Source organism: Hyaena hyaena, unplaced genomic scaffold, assembly GCF_003009895.1.
Source record: "Hyaena hyaena isolate Hyena2069 unplaced genomic scaffold, ASM300989v1 scaffold_778, whole genome shotgun sequence".
NCBI classification, from domain to species: domain Eukaryota; kingdom Metazoa; phylum Chordata; class Mammalia; order Carnivora; family Hyaenidae; genus Hyaena; species Hyaena hyaena.
This window is the reverse complement of record NW_024081411.1, coordinates 340,189-367,559: the sequence shown is the minus strand read 5'-3', so window position 1 is coordinate 367,559 and position 27,371 is coordinate 340,189. Positions and strand designations below refer to the sequence as shown.

Sequence of the window (27,371 nt, the reverse complement as noted above, 5' to 3'; positions counted from 1 at the left end):
TTGATTTCTAGACCCTTTTGCACAACAGTTTCCTTATTCTAAGGAAAAGAGGGATTTGGTGGTGGTGTTTCCTTTGGGGGACGGAAAAAGAGAGGATATTTGTACAGACTAGTAGGGAAACACAAGCAGTTTCTTCATCACCAGTAGCTTCTCATTAAGTCACAACTTTCAAGGTAAACAAATAGCTCATTTTAAAGTGGAAGAAAAGTTAAGTAATCGGTTCATTATTTTCTGTGTAGGCCCCAAACTGGCATTATTTTGTACATAGATGTTTATCTGTTTGCATACAAAAAACCACACCCACCAGCCTACCCACTCTCACACAAGGGTATAGTGGTTCTCAAATTTAAATAATAGCTACATTGCCTTTCAGAGAAAATAGGAGTCATAATTGAAAAGCTGAGGAAACTTTAGCTAGGCTAATAAGGCATGCTGTTTCCCATAAATTGAAATGATAGGTAGCTAGATATGCATGAAGACAAAACAGCATACAAATGAACCCATCTATTTGTGACCGTGTACTCTTGGATGCATAGAGATTAGAACCTAAGTGCTATTTCAGGTGAGCTCTTCATTCAGTATTATCTTTATACCATAGATGCATTAGGGTGAAATGAATAATGGAGCCCTATGGAATGCAGTGCGCTAATGAAAACTCACAATAGTCAGAGCTACTAATCTGCGGGTAGATTGGGGTCCTACTGTTTGCTTGCCCTGACAAGCTGTCTGTGTCTCCTTTCAATAGGATGTTCTTGGAAACAGGAAATGAAACATCACCTGGCCTTTTTTGTTCCTTTGTTTTTCTATAAATGGCTGAGAATGTTAGTGTTTTGTTCAGAAAAACATTCACATGAAAATAACAGTTCCAACCAATACGTGCCTCTGAAAAGGGAAAGTGTGTGTGCTATTGTGAAGAGCTTCCAGGTGGCTAAAATGCCACCCCCTTATGTGTTTGTGATAAAATAATATGGAACAGTGCACCTCACCAAAGGGAGGACGCTGATTCTCCATTACCATCACTCTGTTTCTGTGCTAGGAACTTCTGGGGAACACTTGATTGTCCTTGGAAGATTCTCTTCCTTTTGGTGAATCTCCTCTCAATATTATAAAGTCGTAGATGCTGGAATAAGGAGGGGTCTTAGAGAATATGTAGCCTGGTTTCATACGTAGTATAGCAGACACCTCTTGGACACACCAGAGGATCACCCTACCTCACCACAATACCACAGTGGTGGGAAACTCACATATACCCAAGACAGAGATTTCCCATCTTGTGTAATGGCTTTAGCCATTAAAAGATTGTTTTTAGGTTGAGCAGTAGTGAATCTACCTGTAATTAATGTCCATCATTACCTGTTCTGCTGCCCGGAGCTATACTGAATAAGTTGGATCCAAAATTGCCCATGATTTTTAGAATCATATAGCTGGAAAGGACCTCAAGAGATCTCTTTGTCTAACCTTTCTAAGCTTTGGAAAATGATCAGATATGCAGCTCAAGACTGATCTTATTCATTTATTCCTCACACATTCATTGGGCATATAGTATCTATGCAGCTTTAGTTTAAGGGCTGGGATATAAAAATGAACAAGACAAATACTTGGGAGCTTAAATTCTTGTGCAAAAATATTTGACTATTCTCTTTAGAACTGTTATGAGAATGGAAATATTTTCTCCTTTATCTGTATTTTTAATTGATATTTTTATGCATCCAACTACTTATTTCTTTCCCAGACATTGCCCCTTTTCAGTAGTCAACAAATAGAGCGTTTTTGTTTAACTAAAGCTTTCTTACTAAAAAAAAGTAAAAGACATGATAATTAATTCAGCTCTATTCTTCTTTATCCTAAGCTATCTTCAATTCATATAAACTGTTTCTAGAACAACCTGTTTTTTACCTTTAATCACATTGAATGTCAGTTTCTCTATAATGATTGTAACTAAACATAGTATTTAGGATTTAGTAGAAGGATAATTTCTTCTATTATGCATGTTAGCTATCTGTGAACACATAGTAGATTCACAGTGGCTTGATTACCTCTTGTAATAGCATTATTTCTAGAAAGTACTTATCTTGTGATTGACAATGACCCCTGTTGTTTTCAGCTTGAGCTTACCATTAGTTCCTTTCTCTACCATTAGTTTCTTTTCTCTAACTGGGGGGCTTTTTATTTATTTTTTCTAATTAAGCATTCCATTTTAAGTTGGTCCTACCTTATGAGTGACTTCTAAGTCTACATTCCCAACATTGATTACTCCCCAAAAGTTTGGATCCATCCATCCAAAAGTCTCCTTGACAATATGTCTCAACATGGAAGTTCAAAAAGCACCTAAACCTTGATGTGGATCAAATAGAAACAAACAAAAAGCTTTGCTTCTCCTGTTCTTCCCTTTTTCCCATCTCAACGGCTTCACCCTAAATATCTGTGTTGTCCATGATTTATTTCCTTTGCTCAAGTAACCTGTACACATTCTATCACCAAATCCTATTGCCACCTTTAAAAATACCTTTTCCATATCTTTGTTTCTCCACTACTATAGTCTTTATCTGGGCCCCATTTTGTACTTGGTGTCTTAAAATTGTTACTCTTTCCCCCAGCTCATCTCCTTGTATCTACTTTGAGTCCTGACAATCCACCTGCCATAAAAAAATGAAAATTATGTTTTAAAATTTAAGTTAAATTATATCTCTCTCATTGCATCTGGAAACAAGGTCCTTCATAGTCTGCCTGGCCTTGTTTTCTGACTCCATTTCCTTCTACTAATCTATTTCCCACTAATCTAAAGCCACTGGCCATCTTTCTGTTCTTCCCTTATGGCAGCTTTGTTTCACACTAGGTCTTCCCTCTGGAATGGCTCTTACCTGGGTCTATAGCTTGGTCCTTACTAGAAGTCAGAGCTCAGGTTATTTTTTTTTTTCAGACCTCAGTTTAAATGTCACCCCTTCAAAGAGGAATTTTTCTAAACTTCCAATACAAAGTAGCTATGCAGTCACTCTCTACCACATCACTTGGTTTTAGCTGTCTTCATGACACCTATTTATAACTCATATTTTTTATAACTCATATTTTTTAATCCATTTGTCTGAATATTGTTTGTATCCTCAAATTAGAATGTAAGTTCCACTTACACTAGAGTCTTCCCTTTCCTATTCACCACTGGATCCTTTAAACCAAGTCCATTACCAGACCAGGCACATTTAAGCATTATATATATTTGATAAAGGAAGTTTATTTTATTTTGGTTTTGTAGTATTGTCTTGCCAATATTTGGAGGTCAGTTGGAACTTTACACCTGTCTCTCTAAGTATTGGTGATCCTAACAATTTTCTTTTTCACCTGTGGACCTAATAAAGAATTCCCAATTCTTTTGTCTGGGCCATTAATGAGCTATTGAACTGAGTAGGAATAAAGAGAGTGCGTTCCTTCCGGATGCCTTTCACTATAGTTACTTCAGAACACTTAAAATCCTCCCAGTAATCAAAAAAGAATAGCTCTCATAAATGGCAGTCCATCCAGACCCAAAATTTCTGATACTCAAGAGATTAAATTTTCTGATGGTTTTTTTTGGAGTTGTTTAGGGAGTTTTGTTTTGTTTATAATAATTATCTCAATATTCAATATTCACAATATTTAAGTGTTAGAAGTTCTTGATCTCATAAAGGCACGTGCATGACACAATTGTGAGCTTCTAAGGGGTAGGTTGACCATAAATGAGGATTGTGGGATCCATTCCTCACACTGATTCTGTAGGGCTGTTTTTTTTTGCTTATGCTTATAAGCATGGTTTATAATGGATTCTTTGGACTTTGGTTATTGTATATGCTAGCTTTCCCACCTGGATTTTGGCATTTATTAGTCTTTCTTCAGATCTCATTTTTCCATCTAATCCATGCTTCTACTCCTTTCACATGAACTCAGTTCATACAACAGGCCTCTTATCTTCTAGTTTTTCTTTCCATCTTGGGCTTGGTTTTTCCTTCGGCCCTCCATCTCAGAACTAGAAGGCTGTGATGGTCCCTCCTTATCTATTCTGTGGTGTCCCATCCACTGTACAAAGTAACAGTGACTGTCTTCTACCTTGTCCTCAATGGCAGTGGTAGGAAGGCTCCTCCTTCCCTAGGATATTGGTGGCATCCACTGTAATTTTCTCTGCTAGTATTAATAATTGATCTTTAATGGTAAGGAAATTCGGAGAAGGAGATAAGGACCGAGGCCTTCATCTCACTTTGGCTTCTTTCTATCAATGTAAAACCCAGTTTATCCACAATCACCCAAATAAACAAGTAACTAAAGAAATGCTTACTTATCTCCTAGAGTTATCTCCTAGTTAATTAGTTAGTAGCCAGGGCGTATTTGAAAACAACAGTGATTATTTTAGAAATTAAGCAGGTCCATGGCAGGAAAGGCATAAAGTTTATTCCCTATCGTGCTTTCATTTTCACTTTTGAAATAAGAAACTCATTTTCAAGAAAAGCAGTTCAGATCTACTCAGTTCTCTAGGTCAGGTTAGATGGTTATGTGGCCCTCAGCCTTTTTTTTTTTTTTAAGTCTGGGGGCACCTGGGTGGCTCAGTCGGTTAAGCATCCGACTTTGGCTCAGGTCATGATCTCATGGTTCGTGGGTTCAAGCCCCGCGTCAGTCTCTGTGCTGACTGCCAGCTCAGAGCCTGGAGCCTGTTTCAGATATCTCCCTCTCTCTGACCCTCCTCTGCTAACACTGTCTCTCTCTCTCTCAGAAATAAATGAAACATTTAAAAAAAAATATTTTAAAGTCTGAAATGATCAAATTCTTAAAAGTCAAGGAAGTATTGTATATTTTTTATTTTTAAATATTTCTTTATTTTTGAAAGACAGAGTGTGATCAGGGGAGGGTCAGAGAGAGGACAACAGAATCCAAAACAGCCTCCAGGCTCTGAGCCATCAGCACAGAGCCTGACACGGAGCTCGAACTCACAAACCATGAAATCGTGACCAGAGCTGAAGTCAAACACTTAACCGACTGAGCCACCCAGGCACCCCAGGGCAGTATTGTTAACCATCATCATCATGTTATACTCTAGATTCCCCGGAACTCATTCTTCTTGCAAAACTGAGACTTTGAACCCTTTGACCAACATCTCCCCATTTCTCCCTCCTGCCTCCTCACCCCTACCCCTGGAAACCAGCCTGATTGTGGTAATCTTTTCACAGTGTGTACACATATCAAAATATTGCATTGTGCACTTTAAATATATATAATTTTTACATGTCAAAAATAACTCAATAAAGTTGTTTTTAAAAAGTCAAGACAGACACCATTTATGAACTCATAAAAACTCAATGTTGGACTGTCTGCTTTTCTTTATTGTGTGAATATAGACTTAGGTATACCATAAATTCATAAACTGGTTAAGAAAGGACAAGACAGAGACAAAGAGACAGAGACAGAGAGGTTGAGAGAGACAAAAAAGTAGATACATAGAGAATGGGCTGAGTAGGTTGACCAGTAATGGGCAGAGAGATTCCTTCAGCCAGTTCATAGATGCTAGCATAAATTATTCTTGAAAAAAATGGATGGATTGAAAGAATGCCATTAATCATTCTTTATTTCTTTCATTAATTTATTCATTTAACATTTATTTGGTGTCAACTAGGTGCCTGTTTTTCTGCTAGGTACTAGGAATGCACAAATGAATACTATGGACTTTGACCTAAAAAGGCTCACAGTTCAGTGGAAAAAATCAGACATGTGTTTATTTAAATGTGTATGTAATATCATGTAAGAAATGTTGTGATGAAGATGTGTGGCTGATGTTAAGAAGTCATTCAATGAAGACATACATGACCCCTGAACTCCAAAGGTTATAGTTTTGAATTGGTGGGTTTAAGATCCATTAGGAAGTTATCACTCAGTACTATGAGAGGCAAAAGCTACAGAGTTCCTATAGTTGAACTCAGAGAATCCTGAGTTATGGAGTCAGAGAAGAATTAAAATTAATCTGTCCAGGAGGAAGGAGCACAGGGAATAAAGCAAATAAAGCTGCTTTGGGGAAGAAGGAGGGTCAGGTACTTGATTATATCAAGAAAAGAAGCAGGCACTCAGAATTGCCCCAGTGTCCTCCACTAGTAACCTTCCCTTTGAAGAGTTTCAGGTGCTGTATCCACAAAGGACCAGCCCTTTCTCTTACCATTGGACAAAAGATGGGATAATATTGCCCAGAACATCTTCAACACTCAGCACTCATCTCTAACAGCTCCTTAATGTGGTGCTGGGGAGGGAAAATGATCCTAACATTCATTCTGAACAAATAGGAAATTGTGTTTCTTAAGGTTTGATCTGAAAGATACACACCTCCCCTCCCATAGGCTACACCCCACACTACTCAATTTATCTGAGTCAGAAACTCCAAGGACTGAATTGATTGTGCTGTAAATTGAACCTCAGTTCCATTCTGAGTACTTGAAACATGACACTCCATCCACTAAGTTCTCCTGCTTGGGTTGGTTGTTGGTGTGTGTGTGTTTTGATTGTAATATGTTGAAATATTTCTGCAGCTCTGGTGCTGTCTCTGTCTGTGCCGGGAAATGCAGTTTTGATCAGATCTCATAATAATATGAGATGTTGAAGATGAATGCCTATTGATAATTCAGACTGTCAGAAAGTGAGATTCAGATTTAATAACCTGAAAAATGGTTGCAAAAGAATGTGGTTTTATTTTCAGCTGTCTTTTCCGTGTGCTTGTTTCCAACCCAGGGTGAGTTTTGACGAAGGCCACTCCTGGGACAAGTATGGTTTCACTTCGGTTCCTCTCTTTGTTGACGGGGCTCTGGTGGAGGCGGGAGTGGAGACCCAAATCATGACGTGAGTACTTTTGTTGTGGCTGAGAGAAGCCCAAAAACTGGGTTCTGTCCCCACCAAGGCCACGGTTGTCCCAGGAAACCCAAAACCAAAGCATTTCAACTGTTCCATAGTTTCCTCATCTGTAAAATCCTTGTACCCACTAATTCAGAAGGCTACTGACAGCATCTGAAAAGCTAGGCTTCTAATTGACCAGTTAAGGTTTCTAATGGAATTTAAAATATTGTAAATTTCCATGTATCCAGAATCCAAGCAAACAAAGCTTGTTTAGACATTTTCTTTCCAAAACTTTCCAGTAGGGGGCGAGGCACAGAGACAGAGCAAACAAAATAGCCAACATACTGAAATAAGAGAATATTTTATTTTTTTTTTATTTTTATTTTTTTTACAAATAGTTTATTGTCAAATTAGTTTCTGCATAACACTCAGTGCTCATCCCCACAAGTGCCCTCCTCCATGCCCATCCCTCCTCCCCTCCACATCCATCAGTCCTCAGTTTTTGTCAGCATTCAAGAGTCTCTCATGGTTTGCCTCTCTCCCTTTCCCCCACCATTTCCGCCCTTCTTCTCCCCCTTGTTCCTCCGTCAAGTTCCTCCTAATCCTCCTATACGTGCAAACATATGATATTTGTCCTTCTCTGCCTGACTTATTTCGCTCAGCATAACACCCTCAAGGTCCATCCATGTTGCTACACATGGCCAGATTTCATTGTTTCTCATTGCCATGTAGTATTCCATGGTATAGATAAACCACATCTTCTTGATCCATTCATCTGTTGATGGACACTTAGGCTCTTTCCATGTTTTAGCTATTGTGGAGAGTGCTGCTATGAACATTGGGGTACATGTGCTCCTATGCCTCAGCATTTCTGTATCCCTTGGGTAAATTCCTAGCAGTGCTATTGCTGGGTCATAGGGGAGTTCTATTGTTAGTTTCCTGAGGAACCTCCACACTGTTTTCCAGAGGGGCTGTACCAGTTGACATTCCCACCAACACTGTAGGAGGGTGCCCGTTTCTCCACATCCTCGCCAGCATCTAGAGTTCTCTGATTTGCTCATTTTAGCCACTCTGACTGGCGTGAGGTGGTATCTAAGAGAATATTTTAAAGACTACCTGAAGTCTGTGGCGCACACACACACACACACTCACCATGGAGTTGTTACATGTCAAGTTAATTTTCTGTGAACATTTTTCTATATCCCTCTACTTTGAGAATAGATGATCTGAAAGTTTTAAATATCCCTGAAGTATTTTCTGAATATTAAAGAAAATAAGTTGATGCGATTTTTTAAAAGTCTGTCTAACTTTAATTCCTAAAAAGTTGATCATCTATGTGCATTTGTGTGCATGTGTGTACATGGGCGAGATGGGAAGATAGTTATGGTAACCCTCTACCAGCCAATACCACCCTCCTCCCTCACTTTCAAGTGACTAAAACACTTTATGCCTTAATCATCACTGAATGGAATGAAGGGAGTCTTCCCGGTGAGATTAGGGGGAATCTGCTGTGTCATGGAGTTGGCACAGAAGGTCTCGAAGAATTCTTCTCTGCTGGTTTGGGGGAAGAGTCTGGTCTTCCTCCTCTAGGGAACACTGCTCTTCTTTATAACTTTGTGTTATGAATGTCTTTATGTTTTGAATCGGGCTTTTCCAGTGTGAAACTTAACCGGCTTTGAGGAGGAGGCAAATACAGGAGCAAATGGCTAGTTCTGGGCCTTACATTTTTCCGAGTCCCAGTTAAAAAAAAATCTGTCTTAACTACAGCTATGCAGTTGTGAACAAAGGTTGTAATCTGGCCCCCAACCTGACTCCTGTGCCAGGTCCCACCCCTCTACTTCCATTCTCACACCCAAAGTGTTGACCAGCCAGCCCTCTGGGCCTTCAGACTGACAGAAAAAAGTGACAGAAAAAATGGTGCACAACTTGGAGAAAACAAACAAATAAAACAAATGGACAAAATCTGGTTCCAGGTTTAGGGTACCCGACTTAGAATTCTGTAGAAACCTGTAGCTGTGGATTACCTGTCTGGTAGCTAACCATGCTGTATTTTCATTTCTTCATTTGTAAGACTGAATCACTCCTGCTTCTTTTTTTTTAAGATATGCAAAGAACATTTTATTCCCATTTGATTTACAAATGTTTAAAATATAGTTTTTAATATCTGGCACTCATGATGATAACTACGTTCTTTTTTTATTTTTATTTTTTTTACAAATAGTTTATTGTCAAGTTGGTTTCCATATAACACCCAGTGCTCATCCCCACAAGTGCCCCTCTCTGCGCCCATCCCCCCCTCCCTCCCCCCACATCCATCAGTCCTCAGTTTTTGTCAGCACTCCCACTTCTTTTAAAAATGTTGACATCCTGGGCGCCTGGGTGGCTCAGTTGGTTGAACGTCCGACTTTGGCTCAGGTCGTGATCTCACGGTTTGTGGGTTCAAGCCTTGCGTCAGGCTCTGTGCTGACAGCCAGCTCAGAGCCTGGAGCCTGTTTCAGATTCTGTATCTCCCTCTCTCTCTGACCCTCCCCTGCTCACGCTATCTCTCTCTCTCTCTCTCTCAGAAATAAATAAAACATTAAAAAAAATTTTTAATGTTGAAATCCTAAAAAAATCTTTGCCTTTGTAGCAAATTTAGCAGAAGCACTGCAAGGGTCTCATGTCTAGAGGCCTTGTATACAGAAACAGTCTAGGATTTCCAGTGTCTTTCATTACTGGGTTTTGGGGGTGGGGGAAGGTTTATAATAGAAAATCTGAGTGGTTCCACAAGAATGCCTTTTAAATGTTTGGGACAAGTGGAATAAAGAGTGATTTTTAAATTCTCTTCTTAAATTCTCTCTGAATTTTCCATATTGCCAGGGAAATACTTTCTCTTAACCTCAAGGGTGCTGAACTATGTCTTTTAAAGACTGAATACTTATTTTTGAGCTTCTGCTATGTCTTAGGTACTGGGTCGGATCCCAGAGCTCCTTGGTTGAAAACTGAAAAATATGATGTCAAGCCCTATGCGAAGCTGCTATGAAGTATATTACGTTAGTAACTCACATCTGTAGATGTGAACCCGTGTTATGGTAAGACTTCTCCAGGCAGTTGTGTTGTAAAAGGTGAGCAAGGATTTCCTGCAGAATTTGTTGTTCAGGATGTAACACTGTGATTTGAGTTTTGTCCGGTAATTTCTTCCCAATTTTCTAAAATACATCCTAAACAGGACTGTCTCACTGTCAAAATTTCTGATTAAAATTTCTAAACTCTGTTATTAAGAGTTAACAATTCTGTATTCAAATGTAGCTGCATAGACAGTCTTAAGATACAGTATATTATTAATGTTTAGAGTCTAAAGCTTCATCATTTGTTGCATATGCAGCATAAGAACTGGGTGTTCAAAGGAAGTATCACAATATAAATTTTATTTCTAAAATACAAATGATTTTGTAAATTTATAGGTATGCATCTATCATAAATATGAATGTGCAAGTGTATGTATATATACAGATGCACACACACATACACATTTATATACACACATGTACATATACATATATATGTATATATATATATGTATGTATATATAGAGAGATAGGTAACAGAGATACAGGGAGAGAGAAATCTCAAGAATCTAGGGACCTGGTGCAACCTTTATAAAATTGTACTGTAATAAACAATAGTACTGTAATAAATAATAGTAATAAAAGTTAAAAGCATCGTTGGGACCAACATGGAAGGATACTGTTCTAGATGAGCAAATCAGAGAGAAATTCCTGCCCTCATAAAGCTTACATTATTGTACATTAAATAAATGTGACATACAAATGACTCTGTCATTTTACCCAGAATACTCAGCCAAGAGATTAAAATGTTTTCTTGTGAATTCTGGGAACTATATGGGATACTGGAAATACCATCTTTCTTCATGAGAATCTCTGACATGAGCTAACTTTTCCAAACTACTTCCTATCCTTCACTTAATCACTAGTTATAGAAAGAAAAGCTTCCTCTTTTCTAGGACTTCCTCTGATATGTCCATCAAGGAGTTATTAGGTTCTAAATTCCATAAGGCAAAGATACATTCAGAAGCTTGTATATTCTGCTTGAATTCATTAAACCTGATATGGCTACTCATCACAACCAAGCCTGACATAGTCCTAGAACATTAGACAGTGAGGGTAGATATGTTCCTGAAGTCACGTATCTCCTGCTTTTGTGCCAAAGACAGATACTGATCCCGGTTTTATTTTGTTTTCTCCTCATCCCATAATGTGATTTATCCTGTATTGTCTTGTTTGAGCCCTCTTTAAATACACTGCATGCTTCTCTTGGGCATTACCTTGAACAATATCACATGCACACCCATCTTTATATGACCTGGCATTCCCTAGCAAGTTTAAGGCTACATTTTAAATTCTGCGTTCATCTAATCTTAAATGGTAATAATTTTTTTCTCAGCTTCAGATAGAGTTTAGCTCATCACATGGATACGAGAGAGACTGACCTCAGGGCCAAACCATTTACTGAAAAGACGAGATAGCACTCCTATTTTCCTTTCCTCCCCACTAAGACTCCGCAGGAGCAGGGAAGCTTCTGCCCCTTCTACCTTCTTTATCAAGATACTTTAAATGCTAGTAAGTAGAAAGAGGAACTAGGGTCAAGCATAATTGTCTTACGTGGGATTTGGACCAGACAGGTATTTGTCCTTTCATATAATTGAGATGTGTTTGGAAGCAGTTGTCCAACTAAGTATAAACGGTTCAGCCTTCCTGTTTTTAACTTTTTATTAAATTTACAGTTTCTTTACTGTGAAAATAATCCAGGTTTTGTCGGGGTTCTTCAGACAGCCTCAAGCATGAGCTCTGGAAGGACTGCCAGAGGCAATTTCTGTCTCTGCCTCAGATTTGCAAAGGACTTTAAAACCAGGTGGCCAACAGCGCTAAACAGTGCTTTTCCCTCATGGAATGGCAATGACATGGAGTGAAGCAGGAGTTCAAAAAAATTGATCTACTCCCTAAGCACTATGAAGGCAAGGGAGTCCATTTGGGGATAAACCCGCTGCTTCTTGTCCTTTAACCAAAAACTTACTAACGATATAGGCTATTTGAATTCTGTATTTTTCTCCTCATGCCTAACCCTAACTATGTAGCTCAGCTGTGATCAAGGAAGAAGAAAAGCTAGCTCATTCTCACGAAGGTTGTATCGCCTTATCTTGCTACCTTATTTAGAAGACTTAAATATTTATCAGGATGCAGTGGTTAATTTCATGTCATCTTAACTGGGTCTCATGGTACCTAGATATTTGGTCAGACATGTTTCTGTGAGGTTGTTTTTGGATAAGATTAACATTTCAGTCATGAAGCAGATTGCCCTACCTAATGTTTGTAGGGCTTATCCAGTTAGTTAAAAGTTTGAATAGAACAAAAAAGCTGAGCTTTTCCTGAGCAAGACAAAATTCCTCCTGACTGACTGCCTTTGAACTGGGAGACATGGCTTTTTTTGGCCTTGAACTTCAACTAAAAAATCCACTTGGGTTTCAAGACCAAAACTACTCTCTCAGCTCCCTTGGGTTTCCAACTTGCTGACTCACCCTACAATCTTGGGACTTGTCAGCCTCTATAATCATGTAATCCAGTTCCTTATAGTAAGTAAATCTCTGTCTGTTAGTCTCTCTGTGTCTGTCTGTCTATCTATCTCTATCTATCTATCTATCTATCTATCTATCTATCTATACACACACATATACACTTGACCCTTAAACAACAGGTTTAAACTGCATGGGTCCACATGTATGTGGATTTTTTTCCCCAATGAATACAGTACAGTACTATAAATGGATTTTTCTCTTCCTTGTGATTTTCTTTTCTCTAGCTGTTCAACTCTGCGGAGGCTTGATGCCCCTAATCTCTGCATTATTCAAGGGCCAACTGTATATGCATAACTTATTGGTTCTGTTTCTCGGGAGAGCTCTGAATAATACACAGTTTATTATTGCAAATTGTGTAATGAGCTTCTAATATGTTTCAGACTCTCTTAGAGGGTATTAAAGAGATAAATGAAATTCTTTTTACCTTTAAGAAACATTCACACCAATGTGTTTGGGGAGAGAGATATACCAATCATAAAAGAACCCTAGTTGTATAACCAGGATAGGAGTAAAAGGAAGTGAAACTTCACACATACCAAAAAAGTGATGATTGAGTTGGTCTTGAAATTTCATAGCAGTTCACCAGTGGAAAACCAATTAATAAGTAATGGAATATAAGCACAAAGAAAACACAGATTTTTACAGTTTATTGAGTACTGTAACCTCAGTACTTCTCCCGAAAAAGGAATTGCCACGTTGTAAAAAGTCAGTAATTACTTGTTTAAAGAATGACTGATTTCAAGACAAAGAACTAAACAAAACAAAGTGCCACAAAAGAGCACATGGCTGGGTTTCAAGGGGTTGATACTGTGAAGTGTCTTAAGTTATGTTCAGGAATTTGACCTGTATCTAGAGTGATGTTCTTGAAATTCAAAATATGGTGATGCCACTTCTCTTCTTAAAACCCATGGAAGGCTCTCCATGGCCTTTAGGATAAAGTCATTGAATGACCTACAGATATCTATACTTGACCATGTGTCTGGGACCTCATTTCTGGCCCCCACACTCTGACCACTTTTCTCTGATCCACTGATGCCTTCCTGCCCCTGGGTTTTTGTGTATTTGTGTGGAATGTGCTTGCCCTCCACACTTGAACAACCAACTTCTGGGTATCTTTCAGGTTTCAGCTTAAATATCGGCTCTTTCAGCACTTTCTTTAGCCTACCAGATCACATGGAGGACCCCCATGCCATATGTTTTCTTAGCCCTATGTAGTTTTCCTTCACCATGCTTTAGATAATAAATGTTAATGAAAATGGCATTGCTTTTCAGTAGTTTCCTCCTCCGCATTCATCTGCCCTTGACTGACAGGCACACATGTATATGTGTGTAAACACACACACACGACTTTAAGTTCTTTGAGGGAGGATCTTTGTATATGTTGTTCTTTGAGTGCCATCTGTTTACCAATTTTTAGGATATGATGGCATATATGTATTGAATGATTAAATGAATAAGTGAATGAATTAACAAGTACATTTTATGGTACCCAATAATCTTAGCACTACTGTGATTGTAATGACGTCTCTGGACCCTAAAATGCTATGATCAGAATCCAGTAGTTGCAAGTTATGAGGGTCTGGGGTTGAATAAGAATCAGAGCATTCTGTGTGCAGAGGTGTGTATGGAGTATGATGGCACAAGGGGTGGAATGACGTGTGGGCACAAAGAGGCCGCTAGAGAACGAGAACCAAAAGGGGGTGATTCCTAATTTCCTCAGTTATTCACCGGAGTCTGACCAGCTTCCACGCCTCCTGAAGGCCAGAGCTTGGGGACCATGGTACCTTCGAACATGAGCTCTACAGGGGAATTCATGTGGGAGAGACAGTCCCCAGCTTGCAGGCATGGGATTTACTTACTTTCATTGTTCTTTTTTCTACTGTCTTTTCAAATGTTATTATTTCAACATCTCCCTGGTAACCTTGACAGGAACTATCTAGCCCAGCCTAATTCATTGTGAAATGTGACCATTCTTATTACTTGAGGCTGAGAACAAGGCTGGATGATCGACAAGCCAGAGGGCCTATCGCCATCTCAGGCAGTGACTCTCTAGCTGATGAGACGCTTGCAGCTGCTGTAGTACATGGGCCTCTTTGCTGTATTATTTGCCCCCACATTAGCACTTTAAGGAGAACTCTTTTTTTGCATCGCTCAGATGTGTAATCAGATGGGAAAACACTGCTTTTCCACATTCTCAAAGCTACATTTGAAATTCTTTCTTGATATAAAACATTTGAGCCCATTGGCTGTGATTTAGCTGATCGTTTACAGGAGCCAGGGAGAACCTGATAGTCTCCTAGGGGGGGAAAAAAAAAAACAAAACTTAAACCAAAAGGGAAGTCCTACTTCCTGGAAGAAAGTGGATGCTGCTTGCCAGGAGTAAGAAGTATCTTCTTATCAATGTGTGTCTGTGCAACACCGTTTTTGCCAAATGTCTGAGCATTTTCTCAAACTTGAGTTTATAGATTTCTTCCAAAAACCCTGCTGTATAGATCAGATTGTCATCGCTCAGCAGATGAGGATGCTGGGACTCAGAGACATTCAGTGCTCACCTCACAAGTTCAGTAGGAGGCAGATTGAGAGCAAGGAATGTGAATTTCAAACGCCAGGATAAGAGCTGAAGTTTGAGGAAAGGTAGTAGAATTGTCCAGAGTTTATTCAATAAAGGACCACGGTGTATGGGCAAAAGTGGCAGGATGCTGGGTATTCACTCAGTATTGACGAATGGCCACTGTGCTCCAGACACCAAGTCACAGCAGACCCATTCAAACACGGCCTGTTTGAAAAGATATGATGAACATGTGGTAGAACTGGAGAATTATATGGGAAGGTATGGGGCAAATTGTAGTTGCTGTTAGATACCAAAGAAAGGATTGAAGATAGAACAGCTAGAAAAGGTCTTCTGACTCTGAAGAGAAGGAGACAGGGAGCGTTATGAGCAGACATGGAGAGTAGACCATGCCTGTCCTGCAGAGGGCAGAGTGAGCAGTAGAGATGGTTACAGCAAATTGTCTAGGGCCAATTGCCTTGCTGACTCCCTGTATAAATCTAATTCTAATTGGCATAAATCTCAGATCCGTTGTTCCACTAGCAGAACTAATAGCCATAGTGAAGGCGGGGAGAGAAAACATTTTGCCTAGAAAATTATGCAAACCCCAAAACTGCATAGGTTAAAAAAATAAATAAAGACCTTCTTTCCACTTGAGAGACTGTGACTACGTGCTTATCAAAGAACATGCCCTTAAATATAGCCTTAGAGCCATGCAGAAACCCAACCCTGAGCCTAAATGCATTGTTTAGCCTCTGGTAACTGCATCCAATAAAGTCGTTGGAAATGAACCAGCACTGCTTCCATTGATCTGTTTTTCAATTCTCTGCTGTTTGCTAGAAGAACCCGATTTTACTTTGCCCAAAGTAAGTCATTCGAGTAATCGGTAAATCCAGTGGAACTCTGAAGTCACTGCCCCTAAGGCTGGCTGCCGGGTTCACATCCTTCACCTTGTCAACAGACTTCCATCATTTTGGAAGCACGCTCCTGTTTGTGCCAAGGAACACAGAAGCAGAATGTGTGCCATTGTAGGGGCTTTGGAGGATACTGGGATGTACAGGAGGCTGGCAACAGCCTGGAAGGAAAATATTTATTTTGACCAACAAACGACTGTGTGTGATGGTGTGGTGGCCAAGGGCATGGGTTTTGGAGCTCCATGCTCCAGGGACAGGGTCAGGTTTCCACTTACCATCCATGTGACCTTGGAAGCCTTATCTGCTCTCCCTCTGAGTTTGGGTTTCCTGACATGGATGTGAGAATCAAGTGAAATAATCTCCACAGAGGAATACTGAAGATGTTTATAGTCTCGCTAGTCTAATGAACAAGAAATGAGTCACTTGCAGGAAGAACTCTGGCCAACTAGATAGGGGTCCACAAAGATTTTCCCTCACAATTTTAGACTTTGTTGGCCACAGGGTCTTCGATGCAACTACTTGATCCCCAATCTAGTGTGAAAGCAGCCATAGCCATTCACAGTATGCAAATGAATGGGCATCAGTGTGTTCCAATAAAACTTTACTTGTGGCCACTGAAATTTGAATTTCATCCAATTTTTACATGTCATAAAATACCAATATTCATTTGCTTTTCCCCCCCAACCATTTAAAGCCCATTGTTAGCTGGTAGGCCTTCCAGAATGGATAGCAGGCCAGAGTTATCCCACAGGTCATAATTTGTTGCCTCTGAAGGACAGGGTGCATGGAGCTTAATTTATTGTGGCTTGTTACAAACATAATGTGAATCTTTGACACAGTTTCTATAAACCTCTGATCCCTACAAACTGTATCTCTAATTGCACTCCTTTACGAAATATTGAATAGATGAATCATTTGGAATAACTTAGAAGTTTCCTCATTTCTTATCCTAACCACAGAGGGAGGTCATCTCTTTCAGGAAGCTCTCCTCAGCTCCTTCAGCTCTTACTCATTCCCCTTCATTAAATTTCTTTTCTTAAAGTACAGGGTTTGGCTCACAGGTGTATATAGTTTGGTCTGTACTATTTTTAATGGAGCCAAAATTTGCAAAGTTGGAAACATCTGGCAGCATTGAACCCACATGCTCATAGTCTCGTGATTTTCTAGAGCTGCATAACAGCTGCCCTTTGGACTGGACATGCTGTTTCCTGCCCCACCTGTCACCGGATGTACATGTGTCTGCTCCAGTTCTTCAGCTCATTCATGGTCCATTCAGGCTGTCCTTCTGGCTCCTGTAAGAGTGTCCACTTGTGATTTCCAATATAGATTCTACACAATTTCATACCTGTGTCGCTTCTTGCAGTTCTCCTTGAAAGTTTCAAAAATGCCATAATGTACAAAGAGTAATCTCATAAGCACCTGTGTACCAACCCCAGAATTAATATTATATTAACACAGTATGACTTTGGCTTCAGATTTTTCAAAATGAATATACAGGGCATCCCAGTAGAGTTGGTCTTCTCATTATTGCCCATTTTCAGACCCTTTTTCTTTATTCCCTGCACAGATCAGTGATTGCCATGAATTTGATATATATTCTTGTAGTGTGTGTGTTGATACATTTAGTACATATTTAATTATCCACAGAAATATATTAGTATTGCTTTATTTATTTTAAAGTGCATAATTTATCTAAATGCTATCATTTTCCTACATGAGTCTGTCACTCAGTATTATCTATCTTGGGGTATATCCATCTGGTCCAGACACTTTTAATGTTGTATGGCATTCTGTCATGATATGAATATGTGCAGTTTATTTCTCCATTCTCCTATCAGTGGACATTTAGCTTGTTTCTAGTTTTTTACTATTTCAAGCACTATTATCCTTTCTCTGTGCAAGCCTTCAAGTGCCTACATAGAAGTCTCAATGCTACAGACCTACAAGTGGAATTGCTAGGTCATGGTGAATTGTCATCGTCATCTTTACTTTTGCACTGTTTTCTAATTGTTTTACATATTAGTCATCTCAGTGGTGGGAGTGTGAGGATTTTTTAAGTCTGTTAGAGTCATAGGATTTGCAACTGTCTTATTCATCATCTCCCAGAGCCCTGAATATGGAGGCTTGTGCACAATTGGTACTCAGCAGATACATAGGGATTGAATGATACCATTGGACTGATTGGAAAACATTTAAGGGCAGGGGTTGAATTTTATGCTCTTTAGGATTCTTTTTATCTTTTGGTTCAGAATTTGACACAAAGTTGGAGACTGAGAAATATAATGCCATGGGAAAATCAGGTGGCACCCCTTCTCCTTTCTTCAAGGTCTTTCTATTCCCATGTAGTCCCTCTTGCATTGAACAGTGGTCATCTCCTTGTTTGCATCTCCTAGGTCCCCCTTCATCCACTTTTGCAGGTTCACAGATGACTGGTTTCTAACCCACTGGTATGGACTTTAAAATTCCAAACCCATTGAAGGAACCTATTAAGTTTTGAGAAAGGAATCAATGTTGTTTGGATGTACAAAGATTCTTTAAATACTTGTAAAAAAAAAATCCACTTTCTACCCTGTGCCTTGTTGGTTCCAATACCTTTTAGCTTCTTTCTCCACCCTCTGCCTCGTCCAGGACTTACTTTCAAGCCTGCTGATCCCTGCCTCTGTCTGCCATCTAACAGATCAGAGCATCATTCAGCTAATATAGGCTCTGTGTGCAGGATCCCTTGCTGCTGATCCTTGCCTATTTCTATTAAGATCTAGTTCCTGTCTCACTTTCACTCAGTGTAATTCTGAGGCAGCTGCTGACCTCCTTTAGTGCTAAGCCTATCTACACCCTAATGGGAAAACAATCAGGTGGCATGGACACACACCAGTAGCCAAGGATGTGGCCTCAATTTCTGGAGACCAACAACTGTGGGCCACTGATGGCTGGCTTCCCAGAACACTGCTCTTTCAGATTTGATTTGAAATTGGTCCTCAAGGACTTCCTCCATGGATGCAGAGAGGAAAGCTCATGGAGCAGGAAGCAAGAGGAGGCCTGGGGAGCCTGGGCCTTCCACAGAGAACTAGATACTTAGAAAACGACTCAGGGAACCACGTGTATCAAGCCTCTATTACAAGAACATTTTTTATAGTTTTATTCAACAGGATGCATTGCATGCCTACTACAAGATAGGCACTCCTAAGAGTTCCGTGAGCTGATCTAAGGCATACACAAGGTAGTCAAAGTCTCTTCTGATGGGAAGTTTATGTTCTAAAGCCTCTTCCACATCCTACAGAAAAAATATCAATTTTGTATGAGGGTTATTTCAGGTCTACTGCTCATGGAATTTGTTCTATAATCTGATTATGAGCTTTTAATGGTGGTAGTGGTGATGTGGTGCACATGAGACAGTGGAGAGAGGTAAGGAGAGGAGAGAAAAGGGGAGGGGAGGAGAGGGGAGTTAAAGGGAGGGGAAAAGAGGAGAGGAGAAGGGAGGGGAGGAGAGGGGAGGGGAGTGAAGGGGAGAGGAGAAGAAGAGAGGAGAAGAGAGGGGAGGGGAGGGGAAGAGAGAAGAGGGGAGGAGAAGGGAATGAGGGGAGGAGAGGAGAGGGGAGGGGAGGAGAGATGAGAGATTGCTATCAATCTCAGGGCACCTCTAACTTACAACAATTCTAACCCTCCCTGTGGTTTCTCATTATTTCTCATATCTTAGTTTGAGAAAAAACAACACTGTGAATGAATAGAAAGGAACATCACAGAATATTAAGAGTGGTTACCTCCATTGGGGCTTTTATTTTCTCATCTATACATTTTTTATAGTTTTCTAATTTTTGATAATGAGGAAAAGGAAATCATTTATCAAAATGTACACATGAGAAAAAAATATCTCCCAGATAATGAAAGAAAGAGTTGCATTTAACTATATTTTGGTGATTTTATAGGTCACACTTCCTCTACCTTTTTTTTTTTTTTTTAATTTATTTCTAGGAGAGAGAGAGACAGCATGAGCAGGGGAGGGTCAGAGAGAGAGGGAGACACAGACTCTGAAACAGGCTCCAGGCTCTGAGCTGGCAGTCAGCACAGAGCCCGACGCGGGGCTGGAACCCACGAACTACGAGATCATGACCTATGCGAAAGTCGGACGCTCAACCGACTAAGCCAACCAGGCGCCCCTTTTTTTCTTTTTTTTTTTTTTTATTATGAATAGAAATATCTAAAGGAAGGAGGTCAGGGTCAAGGAGACAAGGAATTAGTTGCAAAAGTAGATTGAAAATCACAATCAANCACAGACTCTGAAACAGGCTCCAGGCTCTGAGCTGGCAGTCAGCACAGAGCCCGACGCGGGGCTCGAACCCACGAACCGCGAGATCATGACCTAAGCGAAAGTCAGACGCTTAACCGACTAAGCCACCCAGGCGCCCCTTCCTCTACCTTTGAGGTTGTTACCTAAAGGAAGGGAGAGTCTAAACTACCCACCATCACTTTCCAGTGCTAACTAATGCCCTGAGCAAATTAATACTAAATCATTTCAGATAAATAGGTTACTGGAACCCAATCAAAAACAAGAATGGAAAATAGACAAATCCCACTCATAAAATAAAAATTCAGGAAATTGCTAGATAGTGGCTTCTGATGAAGCAGTGCTCTAAATAATTTCTTCAAGGTCATCTGGTTAATTTATGATGCATTTGTGAGTTATTGTGTATTTTAAAAATTAATGAAAGATTTAATTATAGCAGGGTTGCCTGTGACCTTTTGTGAAATGACTTCATCATAAATCTGCAGGCATTTCAGAACTGTTTTCCAGGTTTCTAATAATTTGCTCTCAAATTAATGACATCCAGCCAGTGAAAGGAGTCAAGCCTGAGTAAAAGGATTGAGTTGGGATTTGCAGTTTCCTAGCAATGGCTAATTCTGAGTCCTGGATGGGGTTGGCAGAGAAGATGGTATGTGATTCACAGGAATCCACAGCAGGTTTAACTGTTTACTTAGAGGAATGAGAAATAAATCCACTGTGTCAATAGGAGAAATTGTAGGTAGATAGAGTAGGTTATTGCAGAATATTTTATTTAGGGCACATTCTTCTGCATATCCATGTGGAGGTAACACCTGGACCGGTGGGAGAATTCTTTTTCCCTGATATTCATAGGGGTTCTTCCTCATTTATAAATTGAAGGTCTATGTCTACACTTCAGCCAGGTTGCCAGCCACCTGTGAAGCTGAACTTAGACTCTATCACCCTGATATCTATAACCTTCATCTCTGGTATCTCTGACCTTCACCTAGCTTAGGGAGAACAGCTAAGCTGCCTTTGGAGGGAAGCAGGCCCACTTCCTCAGAAACCAGGATATATCATTGTTTATATCATTCTGATGATTCATTTGATTCAGTAGAATGTTCAGAAGGATGCTGCATCTTAACAAATCAAAGAAAATCCTCTCTCTTAAAAGAACCTGGAGCACATGTCTGTAGTTCCAGGTTGGCAGGCTAGAGTTTGGAAAACCCAGAGCATCCTCTAGACAAGGAAGCCTGAAGGAAAAGCCACCCACATGTAGAAGGCAAGTCTTGGCTGAAGACTTCCTTGTTTGCCATAGCCCTGAATATAAGCTCTTGTGTACCCTGCATTCCTTCAGTAATGCGCTGTCGCCCATGGCACCCCACAACTCAGCCTGCATGCTACAAAGGTTTCCCATGAAAAGCAGTCAGTGTGGGAGGAGTTGGGTTTCAGGAGACTTGGGTCCTAGTTCTTTGTCTTCTTGAGCAAACCACTAGGTTGTTGTTTTCACCAGCCAGCATATGAAAGGGTTGGGTCAAAGGTTCATTCTTAATGATCCTTGGATTACTAAGACTTTATAATTCTGTTTGTCCTTCTTCATGCTCAAAGGACTTCCAAGTAGAGCCAGAGCCAATAAAGATTGTCATAGTTCAGTTTCAAGTACATAACTGTCTACATAGTAGATGTTTTAGGACTTGAGACAAATTGAAGCTCTCTGGATATATCTTCTCTGCAGATTTTTCTTCCTTCCTCCAATTGGGCCTTTAGTTTTATATATTTCATGGGATTTACATCTTTTATGCAAGCAGCCTATAATGAACTGTTGTTAAGGGGATCCCCAGGCTCAAACCTCAGTGCCAAACTGTGCAGTCAAATGATTGCTAATGAATCATGAAACACTTGAAAAGAGATATGGGTCTGCTAAAACCACAGTGTTGGAAACTGTGCTATGTTGGCAGCGACTGCATAAATTGTACTGGCTCCCACACCTACTTGTTGTATAATTCTTTTTGGATGAGCTATTTAACTTCTTTGAGCCTTAGTTTCCCTATCTGTTAAATGGGAATAATAAATCAAATGAGATAATCCATACAAAGTGGCTAATAAACTGTAAAGGTTCAAGAAACAATCACTAATATTGATATTCCTAATTTTATTGTTAATTGATTAACTTCTACTAGAGTTCCTACTGTTTGCAGTCTTGCAGTAGAGATATGGGGATAGAAAAGCAGAAGACACACTATCTGCCCACAAAGTTCTCAGTCATCCACCAAAGGGCATAAAATAAATTATCATAATTAGGTGCTATTATATAAAAATAGTAATAGTGTTTTTTAATTATTTACTTCTTAATTATACAAAACACTCTAGATAAAAGACACATTTAAACCTCAGCATTCAGTTAGCTACTGTTATTATCCTCATTCTGCACGTAAGAAAACTGAAGTCTAATTAATGTGTGTAAAGGCTTTCTGTAGGTCTGGGATTGGCACTCACATCTTGCCCTGTCTGATTCCAACACCTATGTGTTTAACTACTTCATTCTACTGGCTATCAGAATAAATATATGACAAGCACAGCTTGTCATAATTTGCAAACTTTTAAGAGTTTAAAATCTAGCAAGGATGATAAGACACTTATGTATATAGTGTATGAATTTTGATACCTTTTGGAAGTACTAAGGGTGATACCCAAAATACAAGAAAAAAAACTACAAAAATTCAGAGGAGAGGAGATATTTTTATTCTTCTTAAGGAAGGGAATGGAAGAGGAAGAAGTATCAAGGAGAACAAAATAGAAAAGTTAGCATTTGAGTTAAACCTAATAGAATAATCCATCAAGAAGATAGAATAATCTCAAAACTTGTATAGTGTTATGATTACATAATGCAAAAATGTACAAAAAACTCAAAGAGAAATGGAAGATTTGCAATATCACGGGGAACATTTTAATAACTTTCACATGGAAATCAATATACCAAGCAGTCAAAAAGTTAGTATGATTTTGATGTGAATAATACTATTAGTAAGCTTTATTTTAAAAACCTGTATGTAACTTCTACTCAACAAACAGAGAATATATATTTTTTAAGCAAACATTTAATTTTTTTAATTGACCATACACTGGGTCACATAGAAATTATGGACTAATTCCAAAGAGCTTATATAATTGAGGTCATTTTCTCTCTAAATGTTATAATTATATCAAAATATTAAAATAGAATGATGATAAGGAGAATAAAGGAAAAGACCTCACATGTTTAAAAGAAAATCCTGGGTTATTTAGGAGTAGTTTTGTTTTTTAAAAAGGAAATATAAACAGCCACTATGAAATATTTAGATTTGAAAAGCTATCCCTTCCTTTCTTTCACCCCAAAACATTATTTCCCATCTCTCCACCTACTGTTTGACTTGAGGCCTGAAGAATGAGTGGGAATTGGACAAAATTAGATGTGGGGAACAGCATCCCCAAGCAGAGGAAAACCAGGCACTAGGAAATCATCCTGCTTTTGGTGTAATGAACAAAATTATGCTTGATCACAAGTAACATGGGGAGAGCAAAAGATAACATTACAAAGATAGATGGAGGCTACTGTAGGATGGCTTTTGAATCAAATTCAAAGGTCTTATCCTGATATCATGAGTAGAGCTTATGAAATTTCAAGGACAAGAGTAGGTACCTTGGGAGTTTTCTACAAAGAGGTTGAAATTGCAGAAATAAATACAATTGCCAAGGTCAAGTGTAGGAACCAAGAAGAAAGTTTAAGTTAAAACAGTCAGTGATAAGGGGAAGCAGAGCCCAGTGAAATGTACACTTAAAGAAGTACCAGGAAAGCAAGGAGAATATGGTGTCACTGAAGCAGAGAGCTATAGAAACTGAGTAAAAGCCTCTGCTTCTGTGGAAGAAGATCACCATCTGCTCATACAGGAAGTCAAAAACTTAGAAGAGGGAGAAATCCTTTAGACTTGCAATATCTAAGGAATGCTTCTAAGAGGGGTAGGTGACATTTAAGTATGGGCTTATAATGGGATTGGGAGAGGCAAAGTATGAAGGAGCAAAAAGCATGGCAAAAACAAGGTGTTGAATTAGGAAAGCATGTGTGTGTGTGTGTGTGTGTGTGTGTGTGTGTGTATGCACATGCACCACCAGGGACTCTGCTAAATGTTCCACAGCAATTATCATCATCATATCTATGTAGTGCACATGTATGCAAACATCTGTGTAGAGTAAGCATTTGTGGAAAGGAAAGTAGACTAGTTTGGTTGGAACAAAGAAGGAAGAAGGAAGAAATGTTTGGAAAAGAATATGAAATCCAGATTTGGGATAGAATGCTAGTTCTAGGAATGTGATCTCTATTCTGTTCTGTAACTAGTTTCTCAGTAGGCATGTAGTGTCATTGGAATCAGGCTCAAGGCAACTGTCTAGAAGCTGGAGAAAAAAAGGTTTCATGAATATGGATATATAGTGTAAACAAGTGACACCAATGAGGAGGCAGTAAGTACTGAGAGCTTTGGATTCTATTCTTCAGCAGAAGGAAGTGCATCCAGTAAGAGTTTTGGCTTCAGATGGATGCCAACTTGAATCCTAGCTCAACCTTGATCTTGAGAATGAACCTAGAGCCTCAGTTTCCTTATCTAAAATTACAATACCCATGATTCTCAGGGGATGTGTGGAGGGTTCCAGATGATAATAACCGTGAAACATTTAGCAGCATCCCTGGAACATGATAAGCATGTTGTCAAATGTACCCATCAGTGGTAGCCACTGTTGTTATAAGGGTGTGGAAACGGGATTCTAATTGAGTTGGTGAATATGAGAGATTATGTATAAGTGTGATGAAAAGGACTGAGTGTCAGGCAGGAGGTTAAGAGAGAGGACCAAGTTGAATACTCAGTTTCTGCTGACACACAGGTTTCTAGCCTAATGACTGTGAACTCAGCTAAGTCAGCCACAGAAAGAGGAAAGTGAAGAAGGACCTGATAAGTCATATTTGGCCTTGTTCTCTTAAGACTTTCTTTAGGCAGATGGAAATGGGGGAGTTGGTGGTTAGAAGAGCTCAACATGCAAGTGCAGGAGTTCCTGAGGAAGACAAGGGAAAGGGCAGGTGCTGGAGCAGGCCGATGACAGCACTGTGTCATTTTACTTGAGTTCAATCAAATGTTCCCTCAAAAATTAGTCCATGGTAAAATCCTAATCTGACTACCCCAAGCATCATTTGTTCTTTCTTTTGCACATTTCTAGTGGCTTTCTAGTAATGAATCCTTGTTCTTTTCCTCTCTGAAGGACTGTGATCAACCACTCTCTCCTAGAATCTTCTCTCAGCTTTTACAACTGTGTATAAAGGTTGGTATAATTGGAGGTTGGGAAAAAAAACTATGCAGGGGAAATCAGGTGACCCAGAATTGCTCTACTGTAAAGAGAAAACTATCTTCACAGAGCCTGCTCTTCTAATTACATTTAGTGTGGCATTGTTTCCACCTAAATTATAGCAATTATATACCAAGATCCCCTTTGAAATCATTTAATTAATAAGTAGCTAAACCTTTGTGTGTATGGAATTCTAATGAAGTTTTTTTCTTTTTATTTTTGTGAACCACTTTCCTCCCTCAGATTAATCACTCCCCTCCACAGAAGGCTCGCTCAAGTCTGGATGGGGGGTTAGAGGAGGTATGTTAGGGTCCCAGAAAATCAACTGTAGAAATCCCATCACAGTCCATGATAACAAGGGGAAGAGAAGCTGATGCTATTTCTCTCTTGAGATTGTTTTTCTCCTTCTAAACCCCAAAGGACACACAGCTCAACCATGTTCTCTGGCCCAGAAATAAGGGCAGATAAAGCTATTACCCCAATTTTGAAGAAGTGAATGACTTTGATAGATTAATTTTATCCATTAATCAACCCAGAACTATTTAATGAGCATCTGTTGTATGGAAGAAGTGCCAGTGGAGATAAAGATGAAGGACTCTAATAGATAAATCTTTTGTGTAGGGGGTCATCAGGAGATAGATGGTTTGTACACCTGGAGGTAGACATAAGGACTGAAAGAAAATAAACTCTTGGAAATTGTCTTGAAAGGGCCACATTCCACCTAGACCGTTTCTTCATCCCAGCCTTTGAGTATATGTGTCACTGATTAAAGTCACCGTCTGTAAGGAAGCTGATGGTTTGAAAGATGAAGTTATTTGCTCAAGGTTATTTAGCTAATTTAGTGGCAAATCAGGATGAGGGAAAGATGTCTTCTCTTTCTTTGCCTCATACTCTTGTCACCATGACTAGACCATCTGTATGTTAAAAGTCAAGCAACAGGATAAGAGCACGTGAGGGCACTCTCTGACCAGAGTCACATTAGTAATATAGACATTTGACACCAGAAGAGTTTAAAAAAAGAAAGAGAAGGTCTTTTAGGTTGATAGAGCCCAGGAAGAAAGTAAATCTTAAGCCAAAAGCTCCTGTGAAAAAATCCAAGTGGCAAGGTGAAAAGAAAGAAAAACAAAAGTAATAAATTTTAAGTGATTTTTCCTGAAAATCCATACAGTGAGAAATGACTTAGAGAATTCATTAGTTTTGTTCTGTGGTCAGGAGCAACTTCTTCAAGGGAACTAACGGGTAGGCTACCTGTGTCCAGTCATTTTTATTTTTGTATGATGTATCTACTTTCTCCAAGGCTCTGTATAAAATGTCACACACAGAGAGACTTCCACAGAAGACAAAGCCCTGCATTTGAGGTTAATACGTATCTTAAAAAAAGGATAATTGAGCCAAACCTATCATAAACTCTTTATGAGCAGGGACTTGGGTATGAGTTGTTGGGGTTCTGGCAATAGGATTGATGGTGATAGTATGAACATTTGTTGTTCAGTGGAATTTTCAAGATTTTAAAATATATTATCTCACATGATAGGGTTTTGTTATGTTGGTGAAAATACACTCAAAGTTAAGAAGTGGGGCTAGGAATGCATTTCTGCAGAAGAAGCTCAAAGTAGTTTATCTTGGTAATTGAAAGGAAGTGGGACTATAGATGATAGTGGATTTGGGCATGCTTGAAATGATCTTTTTTTGTGAAAGATTTGAGAATGACACCACACTCTAGAATTCCTTGTCCCACAATAATCAATTAGCTCTTCTTTATTGAGCACCTACCATTGAAAGGCTTTATGACATACAAAGAAGGATAGAGGAGATGTG

At 39.3% G+C, this 27,371-nt stretch overlaps 1 protein-coding gene across 1 annotated transcript in view; it reads left to right on the top strand.

Annotated features, from left to right (window-relative positions):
• SORCS3 (sortilin related VPS10 domain containing receptor 3) overlaps nt 1-27,371 on the top strand; it is a 584,073-nt gene that overhangs the window by 502,020 nt on the left and 54,682 nt on the right. Inside the window, exon 14 of the mRNA XM_039218779.1 lies at nt 6,733-6,840. Within this exon, the coding sequence (XP_039074710.1) occupies nt 6,733-6,840 (108 nt within the window). The remainder of the gene's footprint in view (nt 1-6,732; nt 6,841-27,371) is intronic.